The sequence below is a fragment of the Andrena cerasifolii genome, chromosome 9 (assembly GCF_050908995.1).
Source record: "Andrena cerasifolii isolate SP2316 chromosome 9, iyAndCera1_principal, whole genome shotgun sequence".
Classification (NCBI taxonomy): domain Eukaryota; kingdom Metazoa; phylum Arthropoda; class Insecta; order Hymenoptera; family Andrenidae; genus Andrena; species Andrena cerasifolii.
In genome coordinates, this window is record NC_135126.1 from 11,185,189 (window position 1) to 11,209,445 (window position 24,257).

A 24,257-nucleotide genomic window follows, 5' to 3' on the forward strand; every position below is an offset into this window, starting at 1 on the left:
CTTCTCTCCGGCAATCTACCCCACCCACCACTCTCCTCTCTCCGCTCCTTCGCCGCGATCTACATCTTCCGCGGCTCTCCCGCTTGCCACTCGCCTCTCTTTTATCTCTCACGTCCCGGGCCCTCCGTCTCCTCCCTCGTGCTGCTGGCCCTCCTGCGCCACCACCTGGCCCGCTCCACCGTCGGCGGGGAAGACAATCAATCACGGCCGCGTATCTACGCGCCTTCTCAGAATCAATCGGAAATCTCTATTAGACGCCGACTCGATGTCGGGTGTTTTCCCTTCGCCGCGCTCAGGTAGCCGTCACACCATCGACCCGCGGTCCCGATACGCGATTGTTGGCGTTGCAATTTGTTCCCGGCGGTTTGCAATCGGATGCTAACGGGAAACGCTTCTCCCACGCGAACGCGCGCAATGAACGGCCCACCCTCGTTCCCGAATTTCCCTGGATTTTAGTTAATTCCGGGTGTCGATGCTTCAATGGCAGAGTTAATTCTGCTACCATCGCTGCAGCTTTTAAACGTGACAGTGACCTTACAGTGAGGATGAAAGTGTCCCGCATAAATCGCTGCCATTAGACACTTTTGCGAATAAGTAATTCGATTCTTTCATATTGTCCATCGGCGATGCAGGTTCAATATGAAAGAACACCCTCCTCATAGGGATCAGGTTTCACGGTCTTCCAGGTCGCTTGCGACATCCATTCGTGTGCGTCACTGTCGGTGGTTTCCAATTCAGTCTGCGCCGGCGCAGAGTATGAATAAACTTTCCCGAAGCGCTGTCGGGCATCTTGATAAAACGACAGTTTATTAATTGCCACGATTCGTTGCCAGACAGAGCCTCGTCCGCGGGTTGGACGCGTGCAATGAAGGGTGCAATAAAAGTTGAAAGAAACACGGACAAGCGGGCAAAAACAATGAGCAATCGGTGGTCCGGGGGTTATATTCCGCCTCCGGCTCCGTTTTTCACTGCATTTCTATTTATCGGTGTCCTGGGACACGACAGTGTAAGAGGGACGCGAAAAAAAGCTAGCCAGCAGACGGGCGGGAAGGGCGAGCCAGGGGCTGCGGGTGCAACGGCGAAAAAACGTAATACCACCGTCGGAATGTTAGGTGGGAATCGGATCGAGTGGTCGAGGGAAAGACAAAGGGCCGCGGGTGTACGGAAAATCGGTTCAGCTGCAATTCCAATCGGCACGAAATACCCGGAAAACAGGATACACCGCGCACGCATTCTGCCACTTTAGACGAAGAATTGCATTTTCTAAACGGCTTAGCGCCGTTGCACGTTTAGCTGCAGTTCGGATCTATTGTGATCCGAATAGGTTCCCTCGTCACTGGACCACAAAAATGCGCTGGCTATTTTTCCTCAAATTTCACGTAGCGATCGACGAACTGTTAAAAAAGTTCAATACCATACGAACCGATAGTAAAATGCTATGCGCTGTACACTCGATCAAAAAAAAAAAAAATGCGTGGTATTATATTAAAATCCTGAACCACGGTGTACTTAATTATCCTGTTATTAAGCAGGATTGTAGTCCACTTGTGTCTAAGATTTAGAACATAATCATACGTATGTACACTGACCCATGTGTTGGTTCTATCGTCCAATTTAAAAGACAATCATATTATCAAAGATAAAATTGTACGTGTAATCAGGACGAGTGAAATCTGTGAGTCGGTGTAAGTAATCTTTAAGTAGAAGTTTCTTCGCGAAGAACGTACACCGTGTGTACCATGTCCTAATAGGAGGTCTTACAAAGACGCCGAGACTCCTTGGACCTCCCGTTTTCTAACTCTTTCGCGTCTCGTTCCAGGTCAAGTGGACCTTTGGACACAGACGACGAAGGGCTGTGCCTGCAGTTTTAATTCGTCGAGCAACGAATGCGCGTGCTGCGTCCCGTCTGGAGGATGCAGTTGCGGTGCAGCGTCGCCGGACAGATGCGCTCAATGCGGGCTGGAGCAGCATTGCTCCAACAGTAAGTACCGTCGTTACGCTCCATTATCATTCGTCTCCATATTCATAATTTCGAATTAAACCACCATTAAGACACCGGCCGCCACGGTTGTTAGCGGCGTTGCGGAGAAAGAATTGATCGTTAGGGTTGATAATTGAAACGGTGGATCAATGAGCAAACGCACGATCTGAATTCGGACCTCGGTGCGGTAGACCGGGCGAAGCACACACCCTGCCATCGAAATTACCACCGCATTTCACCCGTTTCTTTGCCACAACTGATTACATTGGAGTTTCTTTCCACCCTTCATCCATCTACCTTGTCTCTTCGTTAATTACTCCTGACGTTATTGCCCTTCCCCGCCATCCATCAAACCTTTCTTTCCTATGAATCCTTCTTATACGCACGGGTGGAACGTACACCCGTCGTGTAATTACGACGGAAGCCTTAATGACGCATTACTTTTACTTTCCACACAATGCTTGTGATATACGAGAAAGGTGCAAGTACGAGTTTAACGATCCACTGATGAAGCTGGCGTGGCTTGCAAAGTTTCCAGTTAATCGATTTATTGACAAACTGGTTAAAAAGATATCGCTGCGGTAGAAAGAGAAATGAATAGGATCTCGCGCCGTTCACGGCTTCCGCGTTGCTTTGAGGCTGCCAGTTTATCGACGGGATTCTCAAAGCGTTCATTTGCGATACACATAAGAAGAATAATAAATTTTAGTCCTTCAGGAGTAACCGATTGGGTCACGAAGTACGGTAATAAAACAGTGTAATTCGTTCTGAGTACAGTCGCAAAAGTTTTCGATGCGGCGTCCTGGGGAAGCCAATTAAGTATCGATTCAGAATGTACATTGGATTCACAAGGTTGCGTGTCGCGACTGCCTGACGCCTCAAATGGAAAAGACGAAGTCCCGTCTCGCCTGGCGACGACGAAGTGGTGCGAGCAAGAAAAATCGTTATGAGGGATGCAGCATCATTCTTCCGTGATGATATTACACTTGCACCTCATCGTATAACGTGATATAACGTAAACTTTACGTAATAATAAGGAATTGCGTATAAAAATTGTATTCTTCGCGGAAAGGAACACTCCTGGCAAGGATTAAAGGCTTCGGTGTGTCGCCGTTACCGTGGCAAAATGAAATGTAGGATTTTCTTACCTTCACTCGAGTCATCGACTTCACTTTATTTCTAGAGCGCAAATTATGCACGCTTAATTAATATTGCCTGGTAGCCGTAAATAGACGCTTTTCGATCGGTAGGCTGGTGCAACAGGTGTGTTCGAAGCTTTTTTTTTTAATTAGAGCAGAAAGGTTGACAAATATTAATTAAAAGAAAGTTTGATAGAAAATTGCTAACAGACGAGCGACTGCGCGTAGATTATACAGTATATTGAGAAAGAGTTTATGAACTTCTAAGATATTCTTTCTAATCGATTTCCAAATATATTCTAATTATCAAACCATTCTCTATCACAGTTTGGACAACTTTATAGGAATTGGGGAAATAGACACAAAAATTAAAAAAAAAATTAAAACCGACTTAAAAAAAAATAAAAATGCGCTAAAAGGTAAAAAATAATTTTGTTCCTTATTTAATATACGACTCTCAATAGTTTTATGTCGGCGCCTCATCATTTGCACTGTGTAAATATGGCACCGACTTAAAAAAATTAGTCGTAGCTTAAGTAAGGAAAAAAATTATTTTTTACTTTTTAGCGCATTTTATTTTTTATTTTTTTTTTGAAGACGGTTTTAATTTTTTATAAATTTTTTTATGTTGTACTCTTTAGTTATTTAAGTCATGTACCTACATTTGTTTAAATAATATAATATATAAAATATCAAAATATCAATATAATATATATATATATATATATATATATATATATATTATAATATAAATATAACACGATATACAATATATATTATAATATAATAATAAATATAATATAATATTACAACGTAGAGGGGACACGATTCCGAGCGATCGTTTTCGCTCCTTTCTTGTCGATGGCGGGAACAAGATAGAACGAGAGCGAATCAGAGGGACTGAAAGCGACCGATTTCTAATTTTTGGTATAACTTGAAAACTATTTGACCGATTTTGATAATTCTTGCTCCACGACCTAAGTTGATCGAAGCCAAACTAAATGCAATAAGTTTCACCAAAATCGGTGCAGTGGTTGCGGAGAAATTCGCGGACAAACATAATACGTATACATATATACATACGTGCATACATACATACTTACATAGATACATGCGTTGAAACACTTCGAAGTTGGAACCTCTTTCTTTTTGAAGTCGGTTAAAAAGAGCGTACACACAATTTGACTTTATCCTATTTTAGTAAATTTGAGTCTGAGTCTAACACAAACGTAAACCTATTTATAATACGACTAACTAGCTAATCCTGTTGTATATACGCGTCCGCTTGACACTTTAAAGCGCGATCGATTCAGCGAGTCAATGAAGCGCGCCTCTAGCGGCCAGTATACGCACTTATCGATTTCCCGCGCTCCATCATTTCCGTCGTCATTAAACCTTGGATCGTCTCTGCTGTCGCGTTGTGTCACCGTACCTCTTCCCCAATTTTGAGGTTATCCTGCCATTTTTCCGGCAGTGTCGCGCGTCGTCGCAGCAACTTAATCTCGCGTTATTCAAACACCTCGAATAATATAAAACAGCAAACGATCAGGGAATGTGCTTCGTCCATTGCGCGTGATTTGTAGCGAATTGTGGATTCTAAACCGCGAATAGTGCATCGTCGTCGATTGTGCCAACGGACCGTTTTAAAGTGGGCAATTGAAAACTAAAACCTACAGGCTTTTCGACGCCTAAAGAAACGAGGTAACCGGATTCCCTTTCGTCCTTAGAAAACGACACAAGTTTCTCAGGCGGACGGTGGGCTAACCAAGTGTATTTCTTTTCTCTATTCCAGTGTGCAATATAACGCTGGACAGCAGGCAGTTGTTCAGCAAATCGGATCGCGGCTTCGGTCAAATAAAGTCGCCGTCCCTTGAAGGGCCCTCGAGGTGTACGTACAGATTCGTGCCGGACACTGGCCAGCGGGTCGAGCTACAAATCTATCGATTGATCTCCATCGGACAACACAACGGCACCGCGTAAGTGGCTTTTGCATTTCTCTATCTTATCGTGGATTCTCGGTCGGAGATCTTTGCTTCCGAGCAAAGTAATGTCCACGAAGGACTCTCTGTTTGCCCATCGAAAGTGGTAACCACTTGGTTCTGTGGACCTTCGGGTCACAGAACGGTTCGACTTTCAGATGTTTATTATTCGATTGTCCATCGCCAGCCCGGGTTAGAATTATTTACTCTGCTTTGAATTATTCCGTAGTTTCGGGCTATGATACATAATTATAGGTGGCTGAAATTTACAATATCTCAGCCGTTTTATTGTCCGATTCTGTGCTCTGTGATAACGCGCTTCGTTCAGCCGTCAGTCGCGCCTCGGAAAAATAATTTCCACGAGAGGCAACCGTTTCGGTGTGCTTTAATTATCGCCGATCCCTCGATACCAATAATTAATTACATTCAGAGCAGCTATAAAACGCGAAGCTGGATTGGAGCACATGAATCGTGAAATAATCGCGATGAAACATATTTCAATTAATCAGTACTACAGGCTCGGAACGCGGAAAAATGACGTTACGATAATACGTGCCCGTCACCGGCCGGGGCCGTTAATTGTTTCGTTAATGCGAAACCGTAGCGCGAATGAGTACCCCGGCTGTTGGCAGAGATTCGCGCATTGGCCGAGGTCGTTCAACATTAATCAAAAGTGTTTTTAATCACTTCGGACAGGGCGCGTGGTTGTCTCGCTATTTTTGTCTGATACTTTTAATTGTATTAACCTTTTGTACCGGGGGTGGCCGCGTGCACGTCCCGAATGCATTTCGCCTGTATGAAAATTGTTATTACAATAAATCTTCCACCCGCGATATTTGTTCGCCGGGGCTTTTTCCATGCCATTCCAATCCATTTTCCCGTTGCGCCTGCCACTCGGCGCGAAAGCTGTAATATCGAGCAAAACGGCGGGGAAGGAATGGCTGTCTTTACGTAACGTTCTTTCAAACTTCATTATTCAGCGTCTCGAGTTTCATTCGGGGACTAATATCTAAATAATAGAGAGAACACCTGCTACGGAATACCAGCGCTGAAACGGTGTCCCCTTTCAAGTTTCAGCGTAGATAACGGCACTATTCCTGTCCCCGAGTTTGAAGTTGAGAGGGGAAGTTGAAGGGCGGCTCGTAGCAGTCGATATGATTGGAGATCGCTCGTGTCGATGGCCGTTTCAATTTGTCATACTTCCGCTCTTACGAGGCCACCGCCATCGGGCCACACTTAAGTCCCTCTCAGCGTGTGTAGAAGGAGCGCGGGGGTGAGATCGGTCTGGAAAGAAAAATTACTGTTTCCGGAGGCGTATCCCGCCCCCCCCCCCCCACGCGACCCCTTCGCTCGACCAGGATAGTGAACAAAGTTCGTGGCGAGTGGAAAAGGCCTTCGACAGGGTCTAGCGAAACTTCTTACAATTTTTCGACAAGACTCGTCCCCGACCCCTTTCCAACCTCTTTTCTTCTCACGGAGTCTAAGTAGAGCTTAGAGCGCGAATGCATGGCGCGCCTACTTGAGCAGTTTCCGTCCATCATGTTCGACAGGGTACGCATAACAATGCACCTGGAATACATTCGGGCTCCCCTTTTCGATTATTTCGTGTCGATTTTATGGAAATTCATACGAGGAGGGGATGATAAGTGAGACGTTTATGGGACGTACTCGGAATGGCGCAACGCACAGTGATGGGAGTCAATTATTCAGTCTTCTATTAATACTGCTTCTAAAGTAAGACTGTATTTATTTAATTATACTTTCCGCACCGCGTTGTGTCCACGCGGAAACGTTTGTAAATACACCGCAGCTCCACGTTTCCGCATTTCTGCGTCTCTACATTTTGTTAATTATACCCTCGCCTCGTCCAGAGATTCGCTTCAGCGGAACTCTTCGCTGTAAATTCCGGCCCCTTAATTTTTCCTACAGTTTATCGGCCTCGCTGGTTGTTTAAATACACCGCAGTTCCACGTTCCTACATTTCTGCGCGTCTCTACATTTCTCTTTTGTTAATTCGCTCCGGCGAAACTCTTCACTGTAAATTCTGTCCCCTTAATTTTTCCTACGGTTTATCGGCCTCGCTGGTTGTTTGTATTTCATCCGACGCGGCCGTCAAGAAATCATACACCCGACGAAGTGCTCTCTAAACGAAAGAGCTGCCACGACGTTTTCATTTTTACGCAGCAGTTGCTCGGCAACAAAACTTGAACCTCGCCCAGCCGGCCCGCGGAAATGCAGTTTAAGTGTGTGCGCAACAAGGTATGGAGATGTAGGATTGTAAAAGGCATCGTGAAAGAGGCATGCCCCGGGAAAGGAGAAATGATCGTTCGTACCAGGTTCGAGCGTGCCGTATTGTACGAGCAGCAATAATTTCGGATAAACTCTGCAAATCCGCCGGAACGGAATACGCATTATGGCTTTTCGATACGTTCTTTCGCGCTTCCGGCCGTAGATAACTTAAAATCTGACATTCACCGCTATAACCCGGCGATATATCGAGCCGAACGTAATGGCACTCAGCCTGTCCGTCTTTCTCCTCCCGCGGTACGTTCGATAGCCATGTCGCGGCAATAATTCCTGCGAATTCGCGCGCCGGGCCTGGCATTTTTCGCGCTCCTTCCTTGGTCCGAAGATAACAAAAACAGGCCGAGCTTAAACGGCCGTAAAGTCTATAGCCGCGCGTTCGGTGCCTGCTCGGTGAACTTTCCTGCGCGGAGAACTACAAACATTCAGCATTCACGGGGCCGTTCATTACTTCCATCCCCAGTTCCGTTCTCGGCACTTTATTTTTCAAAGTTGAACGATTTATCACCGGGTGTCCTCCTTTAACTAAAAGCGCCCGCGAATAGACCCCTAAAAAAATATAAAAGCTCACTCGAAGTTTGCCCGTTAACGAAAGGCAAGCCAGCCAGCCGGCAGACGTTGCGGGGCTTGAAGCGAGAAATATCGTTACGCTTACGTATACGGGCCAGCGGCGTCGGTGTTCGCCTTTTACCTGTTCCTTGAATGCTACCGTTTGAGAAACTGCGCGGCGCCCGGGAAAAATTGCAAAACCGGCGTTTTTCCCCGGGAAAACATTTCTCACGAGATACCGCCGTGCACGCGGCTGATAAAACGTTAATGCCCCCCCTTCCCATCGCCGTTCTCCGTACAGTGGCCAGACTGTATCAGAAGAGCGTATGGTGGGAAATTTATGACAACGCCGTCGTCGCCGCGAGTCGTTAAGTATTTAAAGCGGTCGCGAGGCGAACGGTTTGAAAAGTGAAAGGGCCCGCGGTGCAGTCGATACGGGGCGTAACGATCGCCGCGTGCACTTTTAGAACGTCCGTAAAAATTCGGTGCTTCGCTTGGCCCCAATGGCTTTGCCGATTACGAGCGAGAAATTGAAAGTGCAAGCCACTTACCGCGTGCCTGTCTAGATGTGAATATTCTACTTAGAGTCGCGTCAGGATACTCGTACACCTACTCTATTAGAAGGGTGGCTAATTATACGTGCTTCCCTTATTTCACTTACCGATCGTTTAAGATACTTTTAATAGGACTGTGCTAGGAATAGAAACACTGATTCACCGGTTGTGTACTCTTTTACTTACATTCCCAAGCTGTCCCGTAGAATATTTAGACGTCTGTCTAGACACGGGTACATTCCACTTATGCCGCGGCTGACTGCGCGCTTGTCTGTTCTACTTACGGGCTGTCTGCTCGCGCATAGTCCCATTCCACTTGCCAGCTGTTTTTGCGTATGTGCATACGTATATGCGCACAGGCAGTCTTTGACGAAATTGTTTTATCTTCTTAGATCCTGTCTATCCATGCGCGTGCTGATTCTACTTGCGCGGCAAGTGCAGACGCTTTATCATCACAACCATTAACTAGTCACGCTCAATTACGTTACATCATATACTTCGGCTGTTCTACTTACCAGCTCGGATTACACGCGGAGACATCTTCCTGACGAACCGTTTTATTTGTGGAGGAAACGTCTGGCCAAACAATAGACTCAAATATTTGCCCCCGCAGACGCCTCGTCTCTGAATTCCTCCCGGCCGAGGCGAAAGACGCCCGGCGTCTCCGTCGATCTTTCTTCATCCCTCTGCCGACTGCCTCTCGGCTTGCATACGCGCGGACAGATGAGAGGTGCGCAGAGTGAAATTACGTCGCTCAGCGGAATACTATTAAGTGAGGTAGCGGAATAGAATGGATCCCGTGGGTGATGGATGACCTTAATTTTGCTATGATTACCGGCGGCTTGGGAATTTGTATGAGAATCGCTCACGGCTGGTTCTTTCACGATCCTGTACCGTCCTCGCGCCCGCCCCGATCCGTCCACCTTCCCCTTTCTTCCGTTTCGCGGGCCCCATATTTTTTAATCGCCACTACCTCCTCGTTAATTCAAGATCGCCGGCACGAGAAGCGAACGACATTGACGGACGCTTATAAAAGTCGCGTAACCTCCAACGAGATGGGTTTTCATAACGATCATCCGCGTTCAATCGTAGATTGCATCCAAGTCTATAGATTCTCCATCTTCTTTCGTGTCTAGCAGGAAATGAAAATGTGTATCACATCGAAGACAGTGTGTATTCCTCGAGCTTAATTTTTTTTTTTAGAGTTCGTTCTCTTTTGAACGCCACACTTTAGGCATGCTTTCGAAATGGGAATTAGCCAGTCCCACGTAACAGACGCGTGCAAATTGATGTTTAATGCGTTCGCGGCTCTTTTCTCGAGGCATATTATGATGGTAATCTAGGAAAGCACGAGGCGCCAGTGCTCCGAGGTGGTGTGTAACGCGTGTTTCCAGCGCTCCAAGGATGTAAACGTTTAAAGGCGATAAAACGTAGGGACCGTGCGCGTTGTTCGTTCAGCTTTAACGTCCCGAGCAAAATGCGTCTGTGTATTATTCTTAAATTCGCCACTTTGCGCCGTATCTCGCGACGGCTTCGAATATTGCGCCACTCTTTTCCGTCTCGGCGTGTCTTTATGTCGGGCTGCAGGGGTGTTTCTTTATATGGGGCTGTTACACGTGAAATGTCCTCTTGCAGATGCCTCTGCAATGTTTACATGTACGAACGCTGTTTCTGTTTCCTCGCAACGTTTCTCTTTACGGGGGATTAGAGATCAACTTACATTTCTTGCCCTGCAGTGGGACCCGCGATATCCAATTTCGTTACACGCAGGGTACCCATTTTTATTATCCCTATTTCAGAATTCTATAGAAATAGAATCTACACTCTTATAAAATAATTCCATGAGGAACGTCTTACCTGAAATCGCGAGTGGTTTCAATAGCAAGGTCCCTACGTTCGTTTAATTCTATTCGGAGGTGTAAAATCGCCGCTCGCCCCTTCCAGTGTACAATACAGGGCACGCGCTAGCGAAAGTTGCAAAACAAGGATAAGATAAATTCAATGCGTAGCATACCAGTGTTATTTCGTCGTGCATTCGTTCGTTCTTGAATACACGCCACTATTAATAAATTACCGTCCGACTGGCCCTGTGGAATTATGTTCTGCGGCTTTAATTTACCCGCGACTTTTCCGGCGGAAACGTTGTAAAGTAGATTCATTAAAAGGGTACTTTTGCCTCGATTATCCCGAACCCATTTACTTCTTTCCCTTTACACGTAGAGTGTTATTAAATGTTTGTACGCAAGTCAAAGCGTATGGGTTAAGTGATAATTTATTTGCCCACGGACATGTTTTGGAACGTAATTTCGCATTACCTTTTCATCGTGCGAGGGAGCTTGCGACTCTGTTAATATGAGCAGCTTGCTCGGCCATTTGTCTCCCATACGCTCGAGAAAAGAAAGATCAGGAGCTGGGGACCAAGCTACGTAACGATAATTTCCGTTCGAGGAGTTCATCTCGTCTGAGGGTGGTGAGAGGGCGCGGCAGGCTCGTTGCGGGGGAGTATTATACCCGAGGCCAGGGTTTAAGTAGCTTCATAAATTACGTCACTTTTACGGCGAGATTACCTAATCCGCAGCGGGGGATGGCTTTGGCTTCTCTTGAAAGGCGAGTTTCGCTGCGCGCCGACGTTGTAAACCCGTGCCGCCGTCGGACAAAGTGCGCGGCCTCGGATCAAACAATTTTCGTGGCGCGAAAATATTCCGCCGCTGAAGCCAACTCGCTCGCAATCAAGGGACAGGGCGCTTAACGAGTCCCCCGGCGCTGCACCGCGCCGAATATTTCACGCCGCGACACTCTCGTAACATTTTTAGTCTCGTAAATGTCTGGCCGCGTCACTAATACGAAGGATTTGATTAAACAAGCCAGAAGCGCGGATTCAGGGAACGGGCCGGTGATGAACGCAGGCTATACGGTTGTCGCTACAATCATCACTCTTGACAAATAATAGATTTAAGGTTTCTCGTGCCGCGGCGAAGCTGGGAAATAATTTCGTATGGTTCGCCTAAGTAGTCGTGGATGGTTCCACGATGGTTTATCGATTCCATGCCACTCGCGTCGTTCGCTGGAGAGCGGATTCTCCGTACACGGAGTATAAAAGAGATTTCTGTCATAGCAGGCCGTTAATCTCTGGCTTGAAAGAAGCACTTTACATACTCGCGGCGCCAATTACGTGCACTACTTGGAATTTTCATTCTGGCTGTTCGAAGCACCAATAATCTCTGCGGTGAACCAGGAGCGTTTTAGAAAAGGCACTACGAATCTGTTAGAAGAAGAGGCTTGTTGTCGATCACTGTGCTGTGACTATTAACCGCTGACCCTTACAAAGTGGCGGATAACCAGAAACAGGGAAATTACTGTTTGACGTTCAGCCAGCGAACGCATGACGCGATCACGGTTAATATTTCGTGGGCTAGAGAGAGCGCCGGCGGAAGGTACGGGCGAAGCGGGCGACCACCAGGGCGCCAATTCGCGAGGGCGCTTCAATAAAGAAATCGTTGCTTAATTTAGATATTTTTCTGTATTATTTTTTTGGTATTTCTGGTATTATTCAAATAAAAAACGATGAATTACGAAAGCAACCATAACAACTTATATTATACGTCGTTTCTTGAAAGAATATTATATAGGGGAGACCGGGGCTAAAAGTTCCGGGGGTGAGTTGTTCCGACGGCTCTATCTTCAAAATAAAAAGAGCGTTGTACTTTAAATTATTTTTTCCGTGTGAGTTGATCACGCCACTCTGTCGCCCACTTTAATAGCGTCCGCGACAGCGAATTGTGTGGTTGTAAGCAAGGACCTATTAGTCGCGTACCAGATAAGTAAACATTTTTCTATCATTACTTTTTGGTCTATTTCAATTATTTAACGTCGATATTATAGATTGAATCGTTCTTATGGATCAAATGACATTTAAGAACATGGTGTAATAGTGTTTATCGTTTGAATACATGTATAAGCAGAATAGTCTTTGAAATTGCTACATGTGTCGGTAGGGGCTAGTTGTTACCGTGACTTGGGGCACGTTGTTACCGTAAAAACTTGCCCCGCCGCAAATAGGTCTGTGAAGATAGCACCCCCAAATTCGATTTTTTTAAAAAACTCAACGGCATTCGTTTGTTCATCGTATGCCCACGTTTGTCCATACAAAAATTGCGTTTGCCCACCCTTCAAAAAAAAATTATGGCAAAAAAAATTTGCATCAGCACCCCCATGAAAACATTTTAATGATTTGTCGGTGGGAAATGATTGTCCTTCGTTTGCCCACGTTTGCCCATACAAATTTTTTTTTGCCCACCCTCCAAAAAAAGTTATGAACAAAATAAAAAATTTGTCTTCATCACCCACGATGAATGCATTTCAATTTTTTAAAAGAAGGATACGAATATACCCGACCTGGCCACGTTTGCCCACTCTCAGATTTCATTTGCCCACCCTCCAGAATTTAAATAAAAAATAAAAACCTCGAAAAGAAGGGTACAGGTGAAGCGATCGCGTTAAAGTTCGATTTTTCTAGAAAATATTATCAAAATCGGTCTTTCAACGATGCAGTCCGTTAGTTTAGATGTAGAAGAGATTTGCCCATGCATTAATTTCGTATGCCCACCCTCCAGAATCGAATTATTAATAAAGATAGCCAAGAAGTGCGGTACCCGTTGAAGCGATCGCGTTAAAGTTCGATTTTTCTGGAAAATATTATCGAAATCGTTCTTTCAACGATGCAGTTCATTAGTTTAGATGTAAAAGAGATTTGCCCATGCATTAATTTCGTATGCCCACCCTTCAGAATCGAATTATTAATAAAGATAGCCAAGAAGTGCGTCGTTGGAAAGAATTCGAGAGTATCGCAGACATCTGTTTACGTTTCGGCAGTGGCACTCCGCGCTGCTACCCTTTAGGGTATCAACGCTGCGTGTCGTCATCGAACGTGCCGAAACGTAAACAGATGTCTGCGATACCCTCGAATTCCTTCCAACGACGCACGAAAGTCAGTCGGTCTACAGAGTACGGACGCAACTCTTGCAAGACCGTGCATTCATTTACGGTTTGTGAAGTAACTGTGAGATTATATTATTTTCCGTTGTGCGATATCATTGCGGTAATTAGTGAAAAATGACTAGAAAACCACTCTGGTGATATTCTGCACATGCTGCAGATGTGTGAAAAGTGTGAAGTGTTCGATGAGCGATACAAATTTAAGTGTCGTTCCAATAAAGTGAGAAAGAAGTGTGTGCAACATTTTTTGGATAACATGTCACCAAACACCTTCAACCTTTACGGTAAGTACAATTGATTTTGATAATTCATTCGGGAAAAAAACGAACGGAAAGGTATTCGGTTCAACGGGTACCGCACTTCTTGGCTATCTTTATTAATAATTCGATTCTGGAGGGTGGGCATACGAAATTAATGCATGGGCAAATCTCTTCTACATCTAAACTAACGGACTGCACCGTTGAAATAAAGATTTTGATAATATTTTCGAGAATAATCGAACTTTAACGCGATCGCTTCATCTATACCCATGTTTTCGCGGTTTTTATTTTTTATTTAAATTCTGGAGGGTGGGCAAATGAAATCTGAGAGTGGGCAAGCGTGGCCAGATCGGGTATATTCGTATCCTTCTTTTAAAAAATTGAAATGAATTCATCGTGAGTGATGAAGACAAATTTTTTATTTTGTTCATAACTTTTTTTGGAGGGTGGGCAAAAAAAAATTTTTTATGGGCAAACGTGGGCAAACGATGGACAAACGAATGCCGTTGAGTTTTTCCAAAAATTTGAATTTGGGGGTGCTATCGTCACAGACCTACCGCAAATGTATAAATTGTTTCCGCTGTGCTTTAAGATGCGAACATATGAATGAAAGGCGGAAAGGGACACGACTTCGATCGAAGTTATGCGTAAAGATAAATAAAAACTGTCGCTTTTGGTTTTCTTTTAAAGATAATACATTTTTGTTGGTCCGAACCTTCATAAATAACCATTATTAATAAAATTCTGCTTTATTTCATTAGAAAATGAAATATTTCATTAAAAGGCAACTCTTATATCATAGTAACAACTTACCCCAATGCGATAACAACTTGCCCCATATAGGGGTAAGAAGTTCCGCTTCGATCAGCCACAAATAAATTACTTTCTATGGGAAACCTACTACAATATATTAAACACAAGCATAAAATCAGAAGATATAATAAATTTAACAAGAAATTAGTCAATAGTGAAGAGAATAACTACATTATTTTCCAGTCATTTTTATGGTTTATCGAAATCGGAACTTTTAGCCCCGGCCTCCCCTACTGTAAATTGTCGTTCTAAGATGAGACGAACGCCTTCTTCGTCCTTTTTTTTTTTAAGAAACACGCTTTTGTATAATATACAAAGTTACTCGTGGACTCTGAGAAATATTTTATCCTTTCATATATTTATATTCGCAGTTTTAACTTCTAACTATAAATGTCTATTGCAATTTAACTATAAGTTTTATTTTGTAACATTAAAAGTTTCAAATCGAAGGATCATTGTCAGTTCTAATAACTTGCAGTACTTTCTAATAAAAGTTACATGTGAATTTTTACTAGATAATATATACATCTCAGCAAATCCCCATAAATTATTGAAATTCGGGTAAAACATAAAAATCTTTTGACTTTCTTTACCCATCGAATGTGGAAAAAGACTCTCAGGAGCGCAGAATAGAAAGAGAAAACTAAATCACTCAAAAGAAAATGAATTGTCTACAAGTCTGATGAGTTCATTTTTTAAAAAGAAATGTGAGCCAAATATGCAAAATGAAGAGCATAAAAATACCGAAGGAGAAGAATATCTTGAAATCGGTACAATTACTTTTGTAGAGGAAGAACGTGATGATAATCAACCTAAAAATATAAATACTGACGACAAATCTTCATCTGAATATTTATTATAATAAAACTAAATAAAACTATATAAAGTGATGGTTTTTTTTATGAAAAAATTAGGAAGAGGGCGCCAAAAAATATTTTCGCCCGGTATCATATGTATTGTCACGCCGGCCCTGGCCAGAGATACGATCACGCAGCATCCACCGAAAACAGGAGTGGCAAAACTCGGGGATTAGACCCAGGATCCTGAACTGCGGATAAATGGCCGTGAAATCGTAACGCCCCGCGACCCAGGCAAATTCGACGCGCGTAATGCGCGGAGATTCTAGGTAATAAATAATGGGACCATTGTTTCGTCCGTTCCAGTCGATCGTAAAATCGCGAGGCAGCCGGCGCAGCTGCATTATTTCCAGGTGTGTGCTGGGATAGTCGTCGACGAATGTTAAGCCGAATTTGTTCGGAGCCATCGATTGCCCCGTTGTCCATTGTTCGCGCGCTGCGCAAACAGCCACTCCGCTTGGCTGTTAAAATATCTTAGAAAAAAAACGTCCCTATTCGAATTAACATATTTACTTCCACGAGCCAGAACAATAATCGCGCGTACCGCTCGCTCGCGGTGTCGCCCACCGTCCAGCGCGATTAACCGAGGATTCATGGAACAAGCGTGGAGTTCGCAGGAACGGGCCATGAAAGCGGCAGTCAATTGTTAGAAATTATGAGAGCTGAGTGGTCACCGCTTATCAATCGGGCGACCGCCGGGTTCAGCGAGAAAATTCACGGACCGGACGAACGCCGGGCAGAACCGAAGGGGCAATTAACGTGCCGCGAATTGCACCGACCGCATCATTGTTTCCGATTCCCGCGACCCGATCTGATCCGCGCCGCCCTCTCGTCCACCTAATGGCCGACACGACCGGATGCGGCTGTTTTCGGGAAAACTTCGGATCCAATTCCCTCAACTTTCCGCATTACGACAATGCCGTCCGAGTTGGAGGACTCGTCGGGCAGCCTCCTGCTCGTACGCGGGAGTAAATGAGAAAGGATCACGGGGTGGAGGAGGACGGTTGAAGGGAGGACCGGGAGTAGCGCGAGGCTGGTCGGCTAGAAAAGAGGGCAGACGCCGGTGGGGCGGCTCTACCGCTGATTACACGCTCCACGACAGAGTGAAATTTGTCTCGCCAGAAATAAATTAGTTAATGGATCGTTCGGTGGGCCTCTCCTTCGGATACTCGGGGGTTCCAACCATTTCCTGCTGGCCGCGGGATAGGAAAAACGCGGCGGTTCTTCCGGGGGACGTCATCGATCGCCGCTGCGGCGGGATTTTGAGAATAGGGAACTTCGAAACCGAGGACTAATTGCGCCCCGTCAAAGAAATCGCCCGTTCGACTTCGTGGAATGTGAAAAACGATAGCCAATTTGGTGCGCGAAAGAGGGAGTCCGTAATCAAAACCGTTGGTACATAATTTTCGCGGCGGGGGCTCGCGCGCGTTATCGCCCGGCCAGCAGAGAATTTATCGCGGCACGTAATTAGCGAAACGAATCCGCGAAAAGCAGACGCTACGCCGAAGCGAGTCGCCGCGTGAATTTTCACCCGCGCCATTTGGAACCGATATCCCGCGGCCGGGCCGAAATACCGGCGACTAGAAAATGACACACTTCTCGCTTATCGTGGCTCGTTTTCACTGTGCAGCCGCGATTTACGCCGCGCGTATAAATTTATCAATTCCCGCAGTTGCGCGGCCAGCGCGTTTACGAATTTTACCGACGCGATACGCCCAGCCGCGTACGTGTTATCGCCGAATCCCAACGACGTATCAGCGGCCGCCGAAACAGGTGTTAATCAACAGTTAATTTCGAAAGTCGACGGCAGCTCGATTTAATTCCGAGCCCGCAGCGTTAAAGAGGGCGCGAAAGATGAATCGATCTTCACGCCCCCCCCCCCCCCCCCTCCTGCAGACCGGGCCCGACGCAGATCGCGGAATTTATGGCTCGTTCGTAATCGACGATGTGCCCGAGCGAAATAAAATCCGATTGAGCGAACGCAGCCATTGTCGTGGCCGTGCGAGAGAGCGTTACAGAAGAAATTTGTTGCCGCGCGGCTGGATATATCTAGAGGCAGAAACGATGGATCCTTTGTTTGCGCGAGGATCGATTTTGAGCGTGTTTCGGCGCGCTTTAAGGCCGCGCATGCGAAACGTATGAGAACGCGGGGTGGTGGTCCTTCTCTGCTCTTTCTCTACCGAGTTCGTCAGTATTCTATACATCGCTGCACCATCAAAGATTGGCGATGAAATTGCTTGCAGCAAACAAAGATCGTGCGCCACGCATTCCAGCGATTCGGAAGGGCGAGCGTTAATTTAACGTGGCTCGAGCAATTTGGAAAAATAATGAAATCCACCAGGCCGGGACCAGGCGTCGCGCGCACTCGTAGACCGTAACGTGCAACGGGAAACGGGGAGCGAGACGGCTGGAAGCGGTGGACTTTTCGTTTGTTCGGCGGATGTTTGCGCCGTCGCGATTTCTCTGCCAGGTGATCGATACCGGGGTCAATCGATCCAGATCGACGGGTCCGCCGCGAGGCCGGCCATGGGTGGTCTCGATTCCCATGGTCTTGCAGCGCGCTGGTCCTATGCAGCGAGCCGCGCCGCTGCACCCGGAATCGTTTCGATCGTTAGAAATTTGATTTCACGCTCGCCGCATCCATAACATCCTCTCTGGCCGTGCACACAACAGCATAACGCTAACGGGACAGGGTATGGAAAATGGGGCCGTGGACCTCTCTCTACCATGGACTGGGGAAAATGATCGCCCGAGTCCCGCTCGTAAGTTGATCGAAGTTAGTAGGCTGTAACGGTGAAATACGCGGCCTGATAGAAATTGGATTGTACGCCCGTGATCGCGGATACGATTCGTCGCGCTGTTAATGTCGGTTTTGCATCGCGACGTTTCCAGTGAACGAGGAGATAGCTAGACACGCGAGATTGGAATGGAAATGCAAGCCTTGCCGCTTGCCTTGGAACCGTGCGAATCATGGGGTCTGGGAATTCGTCGAGCTGAGGGAATTTAGGGAACAATCTCTGCTGGATAGTATCGCGGATCTTTGCGCTGGCTGAGGATAATGTACCGCGTTGGGAAATTTCTAGTCTGTAGTTAGCTCCGAGGATTATTCAGTGCTCCATAAGTTTATTGATCATTATCGTAGTCCGCACCCTGGAGTAGCTTTCGCGTGGGATTTTATTTCCGCGGAATTAAGGCCTGCGCGACAAACGGTGGGAAATATTTGCCTAGCAGCGAGACGAATGAAAAATCCTGATTAGTTTCTGCTAGTCGCCCCATACGGATGCACAGCCAACGTCCCTCCGCCCCTTCATTTTCTGTTACAAGCTTTCATATCTACCTGGCGTAACGAGCACACCGTCAGCGCGAAATAACTCGTATAAATCACCGATGCTTGCATATACACATTTCGCACGATTCCCGCCGTCGAGCTGGCAATGTTTTAATAAAACCAACCGAGGCCCAATTATTCAACTTAGCACCGCTCTGCCTGAATTCCTGCCGGCTGCCTGTAGACTCTTTCATATTTAATGAAATCGTCCACCTCCTGCAAGGTATTCTGCCGTGCGTTCCCTTGATTTCGCATAAATGTTGATAAAAGCGTTCAAAGGGACCTCCCATTCGAAAACTATTTCAGTAACGTACAACTGTCCGATGCGATGTATTAATAAATTCACGGCTACCGCGGGAGTGGAAATAACTTTGACACTGAAAAATTCAATAGAAGCTCGCACGAAGTAATGCCGTAAAGCCGATGCTCGGCAGAACCGCCTTGCGTAGAACGAAAAGTTTAGAGAACTTTGGCTGAAGTAAAATTGAAGATTATTGTTCTGCTGATCGATGTGCGTAGACTAGGCAGCTCGCGGGAAGTTTAAGGGCGTTGAACCAGGGACGAACGATGAGCGTAAACTCGGAAACTTGCGGGCGTTTTCACTGGAAATACAATCGAAATTAGTTTCCTGGCTGGAAGAGAGGGATGCGTGTAAATCCCACCCCCCGTATCGTGTTCCGTGACGGGCATTTCCCTCGGAGTTCTTGGTTCTCTTCTATCGTTAAAAGGGTTTGCTTCCTTCCACCGCGAAAGCACTTCGAGTGTCGTTATTCCGAATCACGCAAACCCGACCCGACAGGCCTGGGCATCGGACGCGATTTTCCGGGGCTGCCGTGTCGTAACGGTGCCAGGCAAATCGCGCAGCATTATCGCGAACTAGCCGTACCACGGGGCAAACGTCAGGCGTCGAGAGCGTATGCGTGAAAGTTCGACGCGTTCTCCGGACAAGCCTCGAATACCGAGAGCCACTCGAGCGCGGTAAAAGCGCGAGGAAGCCTTCGTCTTGGCCGACTCCGCCATTATGAATCCGGGGAAAGAAACTCAGCGAGCCGAGGCAAAAGGAACCGAGAAGGGAACAAGTTTCGGAACAACCATTCGCTTGTCTTCCCTTTGCTCGCCATCCATTCTCTTCGTGACTGTTCGACTCGACTTTTCCCTTCCTTGTCTCTTATCATTCTGCCGAGTTCTTGCTGGTTACTCACGTCCGAACTTCTCTCTCTCTTCGGGGCGCGTAACGAGAAGGTATCGTGAAAGGTTTCTTTCGAAAGGCGAAATGTGACTTGTTTTTCGCAGTTGCTGGTTAAATATAAACTACCTGCTATTACTGCGCTCACGCGCCCCTCGCCTCTCGCTTTGTACGTACAGTAATGCATTTGGGCAGGTAAGATTCGAGATGTTTTCTCAGTTGAATCTGTATCCTTCGGTCGATTTCGGTACGTCTTCAGTTCGCGATTAATTCACTGGTTGAACAAGCTTTAAAGAAGATTTTCAATGCATCGCAAAGTAGTCCCCGGTGGAAAATGTTTACAAAAACAGGCGGATAGAAGTTGCCGAGTTTCCCCGCGGAGCTAAGTGTTTTCGCAAAGCACGGTTAAAGACCCGTACTTTTATTGTCTTATTATACAGCAGCAACAATTCTTATTTAAGTTTCTCGGCAAAACGTCTGGCTTGCCTCGCTTCAAGCTGGTCCGACTAATTCCCCCTTATACCACTGCCTCGGCGTATTTCTGTCGAACTTACTCAACACAAAAACAGAATAATTAGAATCCGCGACTGGATCAGGATTAAACTGTTTCTGAAAGCAAATGGTTCCGAGAATTCTACTAACAACAGATATAATTCCAGTGACTCTAACCGCCGTAACATAAATGTTCACTATCCAAATTCATTTAATCGAATACTCCACAAATAACAGCTGCCCAACCGCAAAGGTACCAGCGGAACACTCGGGGGACCAAAACGAAGCTCCCTAGCTAATACTTGCCGACACGGAAGCACTAATAGAAACGTCAAGTTTCGAAGACGCCCACAAAATCTCCCCCCGGCTCCCCTGCCACGTTAAAACAACCCCGAGAAATCGGTAACCAGCAATTACTCGACAAACGCCGACGAAGCCTTGCCGTCAGACTCGACTCGGTCGCCCCACTCCCGCGGGCAGGCTTCCTCGGGGGCGTGGATGGAGGAAGTGGAGGAAAATACTGGCAAAGAGATGGGCCCGTGGTCGTCGGCCGTTCGCCCCAGGGACACGTCGGTTTACATTTAAATTTATAATCCGCTCTCAGCGCGATTCCGTCCGAATGCCCCCGGTAAATTGATTTGCAGTATAACTTCGGTCCTGCGCGTCATGGGGGGCTGCTTTCCACGAAGAAGAGCGAAAGGGCGTTGGTGCAGGTGGAAGAGCCGAGGAGGGCGATGGGTCTGGAGTCGCGGGTAGGGGTGGTAGGAAAATGTAAAATACGAGAAGGTTGGAAGAGAGTAGGAGGGAACGGTAAGCGATTTCCAGTTGACTGACTGACATCGGTTGCTTACCGTTGCCTCGGGCCAACCTTCTCGCCGCTTGCTTTGCTTCGCTTCACTCTCGACCCACACCCCCGTAGGTGCAGCCTACACGTACGGGCCCAGCCGGCGGTGTCTGCGCGTAGTCTGTGCACACCGTGATCGCTGTACACACAAACGTGTGCGGCGCCGTCGCTGCGACTACGTTTTCCGCTCGGAGACTCGACCGCGATTAAGCTGCTCCGCGACAAGACGCGGCAAATTGCATGGTATTTCGAAGAGGCGGTTCCGCTGCATTCGGCTCGCATCCTCTTTACCGAGCAGTGATCCCGTCAAACGGTGCACCCACCTTCCGCGCCCGAGATTCGCCGGCGACGTTTCGCGAGCGCCGGCAAACTTCTTTGAGAGTAATCGCTCCGCGTCGAGCGTCACTAATTATCTTGTTGTTTCGTCATCCCTGCCTCCCTCCGCGCCGCGTCACCTGCTTTCGATTATTCGAGCAGAAGGACTTACGGAAACTTCCATCCAGGACGGGATTTTCTTCCTGCACATCCACGGGGAAATTGAGTTTCGGCGAGAGACTCGCCTGGTTCACCGTCGCTGGGTCTCCTCGGAGCCAGTGGGCGGAGGTGTGGCATTGTCGCGACAGCGGTGGACACTTGCATTTGGTGCTCGTGGTGTTCTCAGAGTTGCCTCCGGGAAGATGTCACTTGAAAAACGACTTTGGCCGCGTTCAGTTTTCTAACGGACGTTACGCGGAAGATTAGAATGGCCGACCCCCGATCGTGGTTAATCCGAGCCATCGTCGCAGTAGCTATCAACAATGGGACGACACACAATTCGTACCTCACAGGCCAAGGGACACGCTGTCTCCGAGTTTCTATCTCGCACTCGAAGCGAACCAGCCCGTGATTATAAGGGACTCGCGGAGACAAGACCTCCCAAATTGCGACGGAGTGTTTCGCAACTCCTCTCCAAACTGCAGCGATATTCCCCGAGGGGTGCAGTTCCGCGGCTCGCAAAACATACCGCCCCGGCGAAATCTCGCCAGAACGTGCATTATTCAAAAATGCGCTACTTTGCCGCGGGTCTGCAGCGGGAGATTCGTAATTCAACCGGGGAAACGTCGTCAGAAAACGTGCATAATTAGAATTCTAGAATTACTCCAATTTACCGAGGTACTTCCCGGATGATTTCCGAGAAGAGACTATCTCCAGAGTTTATCACCCTATTTGTAGACGCTTTGCGCGATATTTCGCATTAATTTCAATCTTGCTTGTACTTTCGTTCGCGCTACACGTTCTATACGAGGCGGCCGAGCAAATATCAACTTATTCGGAGACTTTCAATGACAGAGTTACAGTGACTCGCATTAATATTCGGACACTTTTTAAAATCGCATAACTTTTTTAGAATTGGTCCAAACAACTTTAGTTTTTTTTAGAAGCTAGAAGGATTAGTTTGCTAACTGACGTGTTTCGTCGTTTTGAAAAAAAAAATGTATTTGGTTGGAACAGCGAAATAAATAGTAAAGGTCAATTTTTAAACTTTTTTTGTGAGCTTGCAATGAATATTAAAAACAAAACCGTTTGTAGATTGCAGCAAGTCGTATACGTGCCTAAAATTTTAAAGATCGCAGAATAAAGTCGAGAATCGCGAAAATTCCCGAAATCAAAAGTTGAAAAATCGACCTTTACCATTCTTTTCGCTATTCCAACCAAATACATTTATTTTCAAAACGACGAAACGCGTCAGTTAGCAAACTAATCCTTCTAGCTTCTAAAAAAAAACTCAAGTTGTTTGGACCAATTCTAAAAAAAGTTATGCGATTTTAAAAAGTGTCCGAATATTAATGCGAGTCACTGTATTTCCTTACTTGGACATCAGCCGCCCGTCGTCCTTTTGTTCGATTCCAATCGCGCTCGATCCGTACACAATTGCGTTCTTTCGGAGAGCATCGGCGGGCACGGCGCAACAAACACAGCGACCCAGCTGCGGGAAATCGAATGGACTTTTTCGGTCGCGGGTTAACTTCGTTTGATGGATGACGATGCTCGGCGAAAGGGGGACGGAGAACGAGAATGCGGGGTAAAAGCGCATCCCGGCGTGCATCTGGGTGAATCGCGCGAAATAAAAGCATCCAATTTTCTGGGTATACCTTGTCGGATGCTCCGCGGCCGCCAACATATTCTTCCACCCTTTCTCTGTCCTCCCCCTTCGATGACGGGGGAAGGAAAAAGCCTGGGAAGCTGGTTCGCGCTTTTACGGCTGGACACGTGACGCCCGAATCCAGCCGTTAAAGTGAAACGTAACGAGCCACCCAGCGGTACCGTGGACCACACTGCGGTACGGCGGATGGAGAAGAACGGGGGAGACAACAACTTCCGGTTTTCGGATCTCGAAGCGACGTGGCGAGCGTTTCAATTATTTATGTGGCCCTGCTGGCAACGATCGCGATTCCGCTGATACGCCCTCGTCGTTTCGCACTTTTTCCTTGGTCTGACATCCATTTCCTTTCGCCCCCCGTCTTTTATGCTTCTGTTGTATTCTCTTCCGCTAGATTTCGCCCTGGTCTCCACAATCTGGATCCCTTAAACGAGACACGACTTCCAATCCCCCGAATTAGGCGACGTTTCAAGTTCTCGGAGGTATCGATGATTTCGTATGTGAATGACGGGGTTTGGTGTTGAATTCAAAGGATTTATCGAATATTAAGAAAGGTATATATTTTGCGGCTTAATATTTTATTCGTTTAATGTATCAATCGTCGCTATAGCTTTACCGAAAACAATAGCGGGCCACCGATGTCATTTGGCCCCCATTCTTCTCTAGAATTCCCACGTCTTTCACCCCCTCGATTATTCCCTGCCCGCGAAACCCGTCGGTTCTTTATTCCACGCTGAAGCGTTACAGTATCGCGCAGGCCGTCCCATCGAAAGCTCCCGAAACAATCTCGAGGCTTTTAAAGAGAAATAGGAAGCGCAATTTAGTCGGTTATCCGT

At 46.7% G+C, this 24,257-nt stretch overlaps 1 protein-coding gene across 3 annotated transcripts in view; it reads left to right on the forward strand.

Moving 5' to 3' along the window:
* LOC143373269 (uncharacterized) overlaps positions 1-24,257 on the forward strand; it is a 250,056-nt gene that overhangs the window by 128,516 nt on the left and 97,283 nt on the right. For all 3 annotated transcript variants that reach the window (XM_076820371.1, XM_076820372.1, XM_076820373.1), the window contains exons 3-4: positions 1,820-1,981; positions 4,913-5,096. In XM_076820371.1, coding sequence (XP_076676486.1) covers positions 1,820-1,981; positions 4,913-5,096 — 346 coding nt within the window. The remainder of the gene's footprint in view (positions 1-1,819; positions 1,982-4,912; positions 5,097-24,257) is intronic.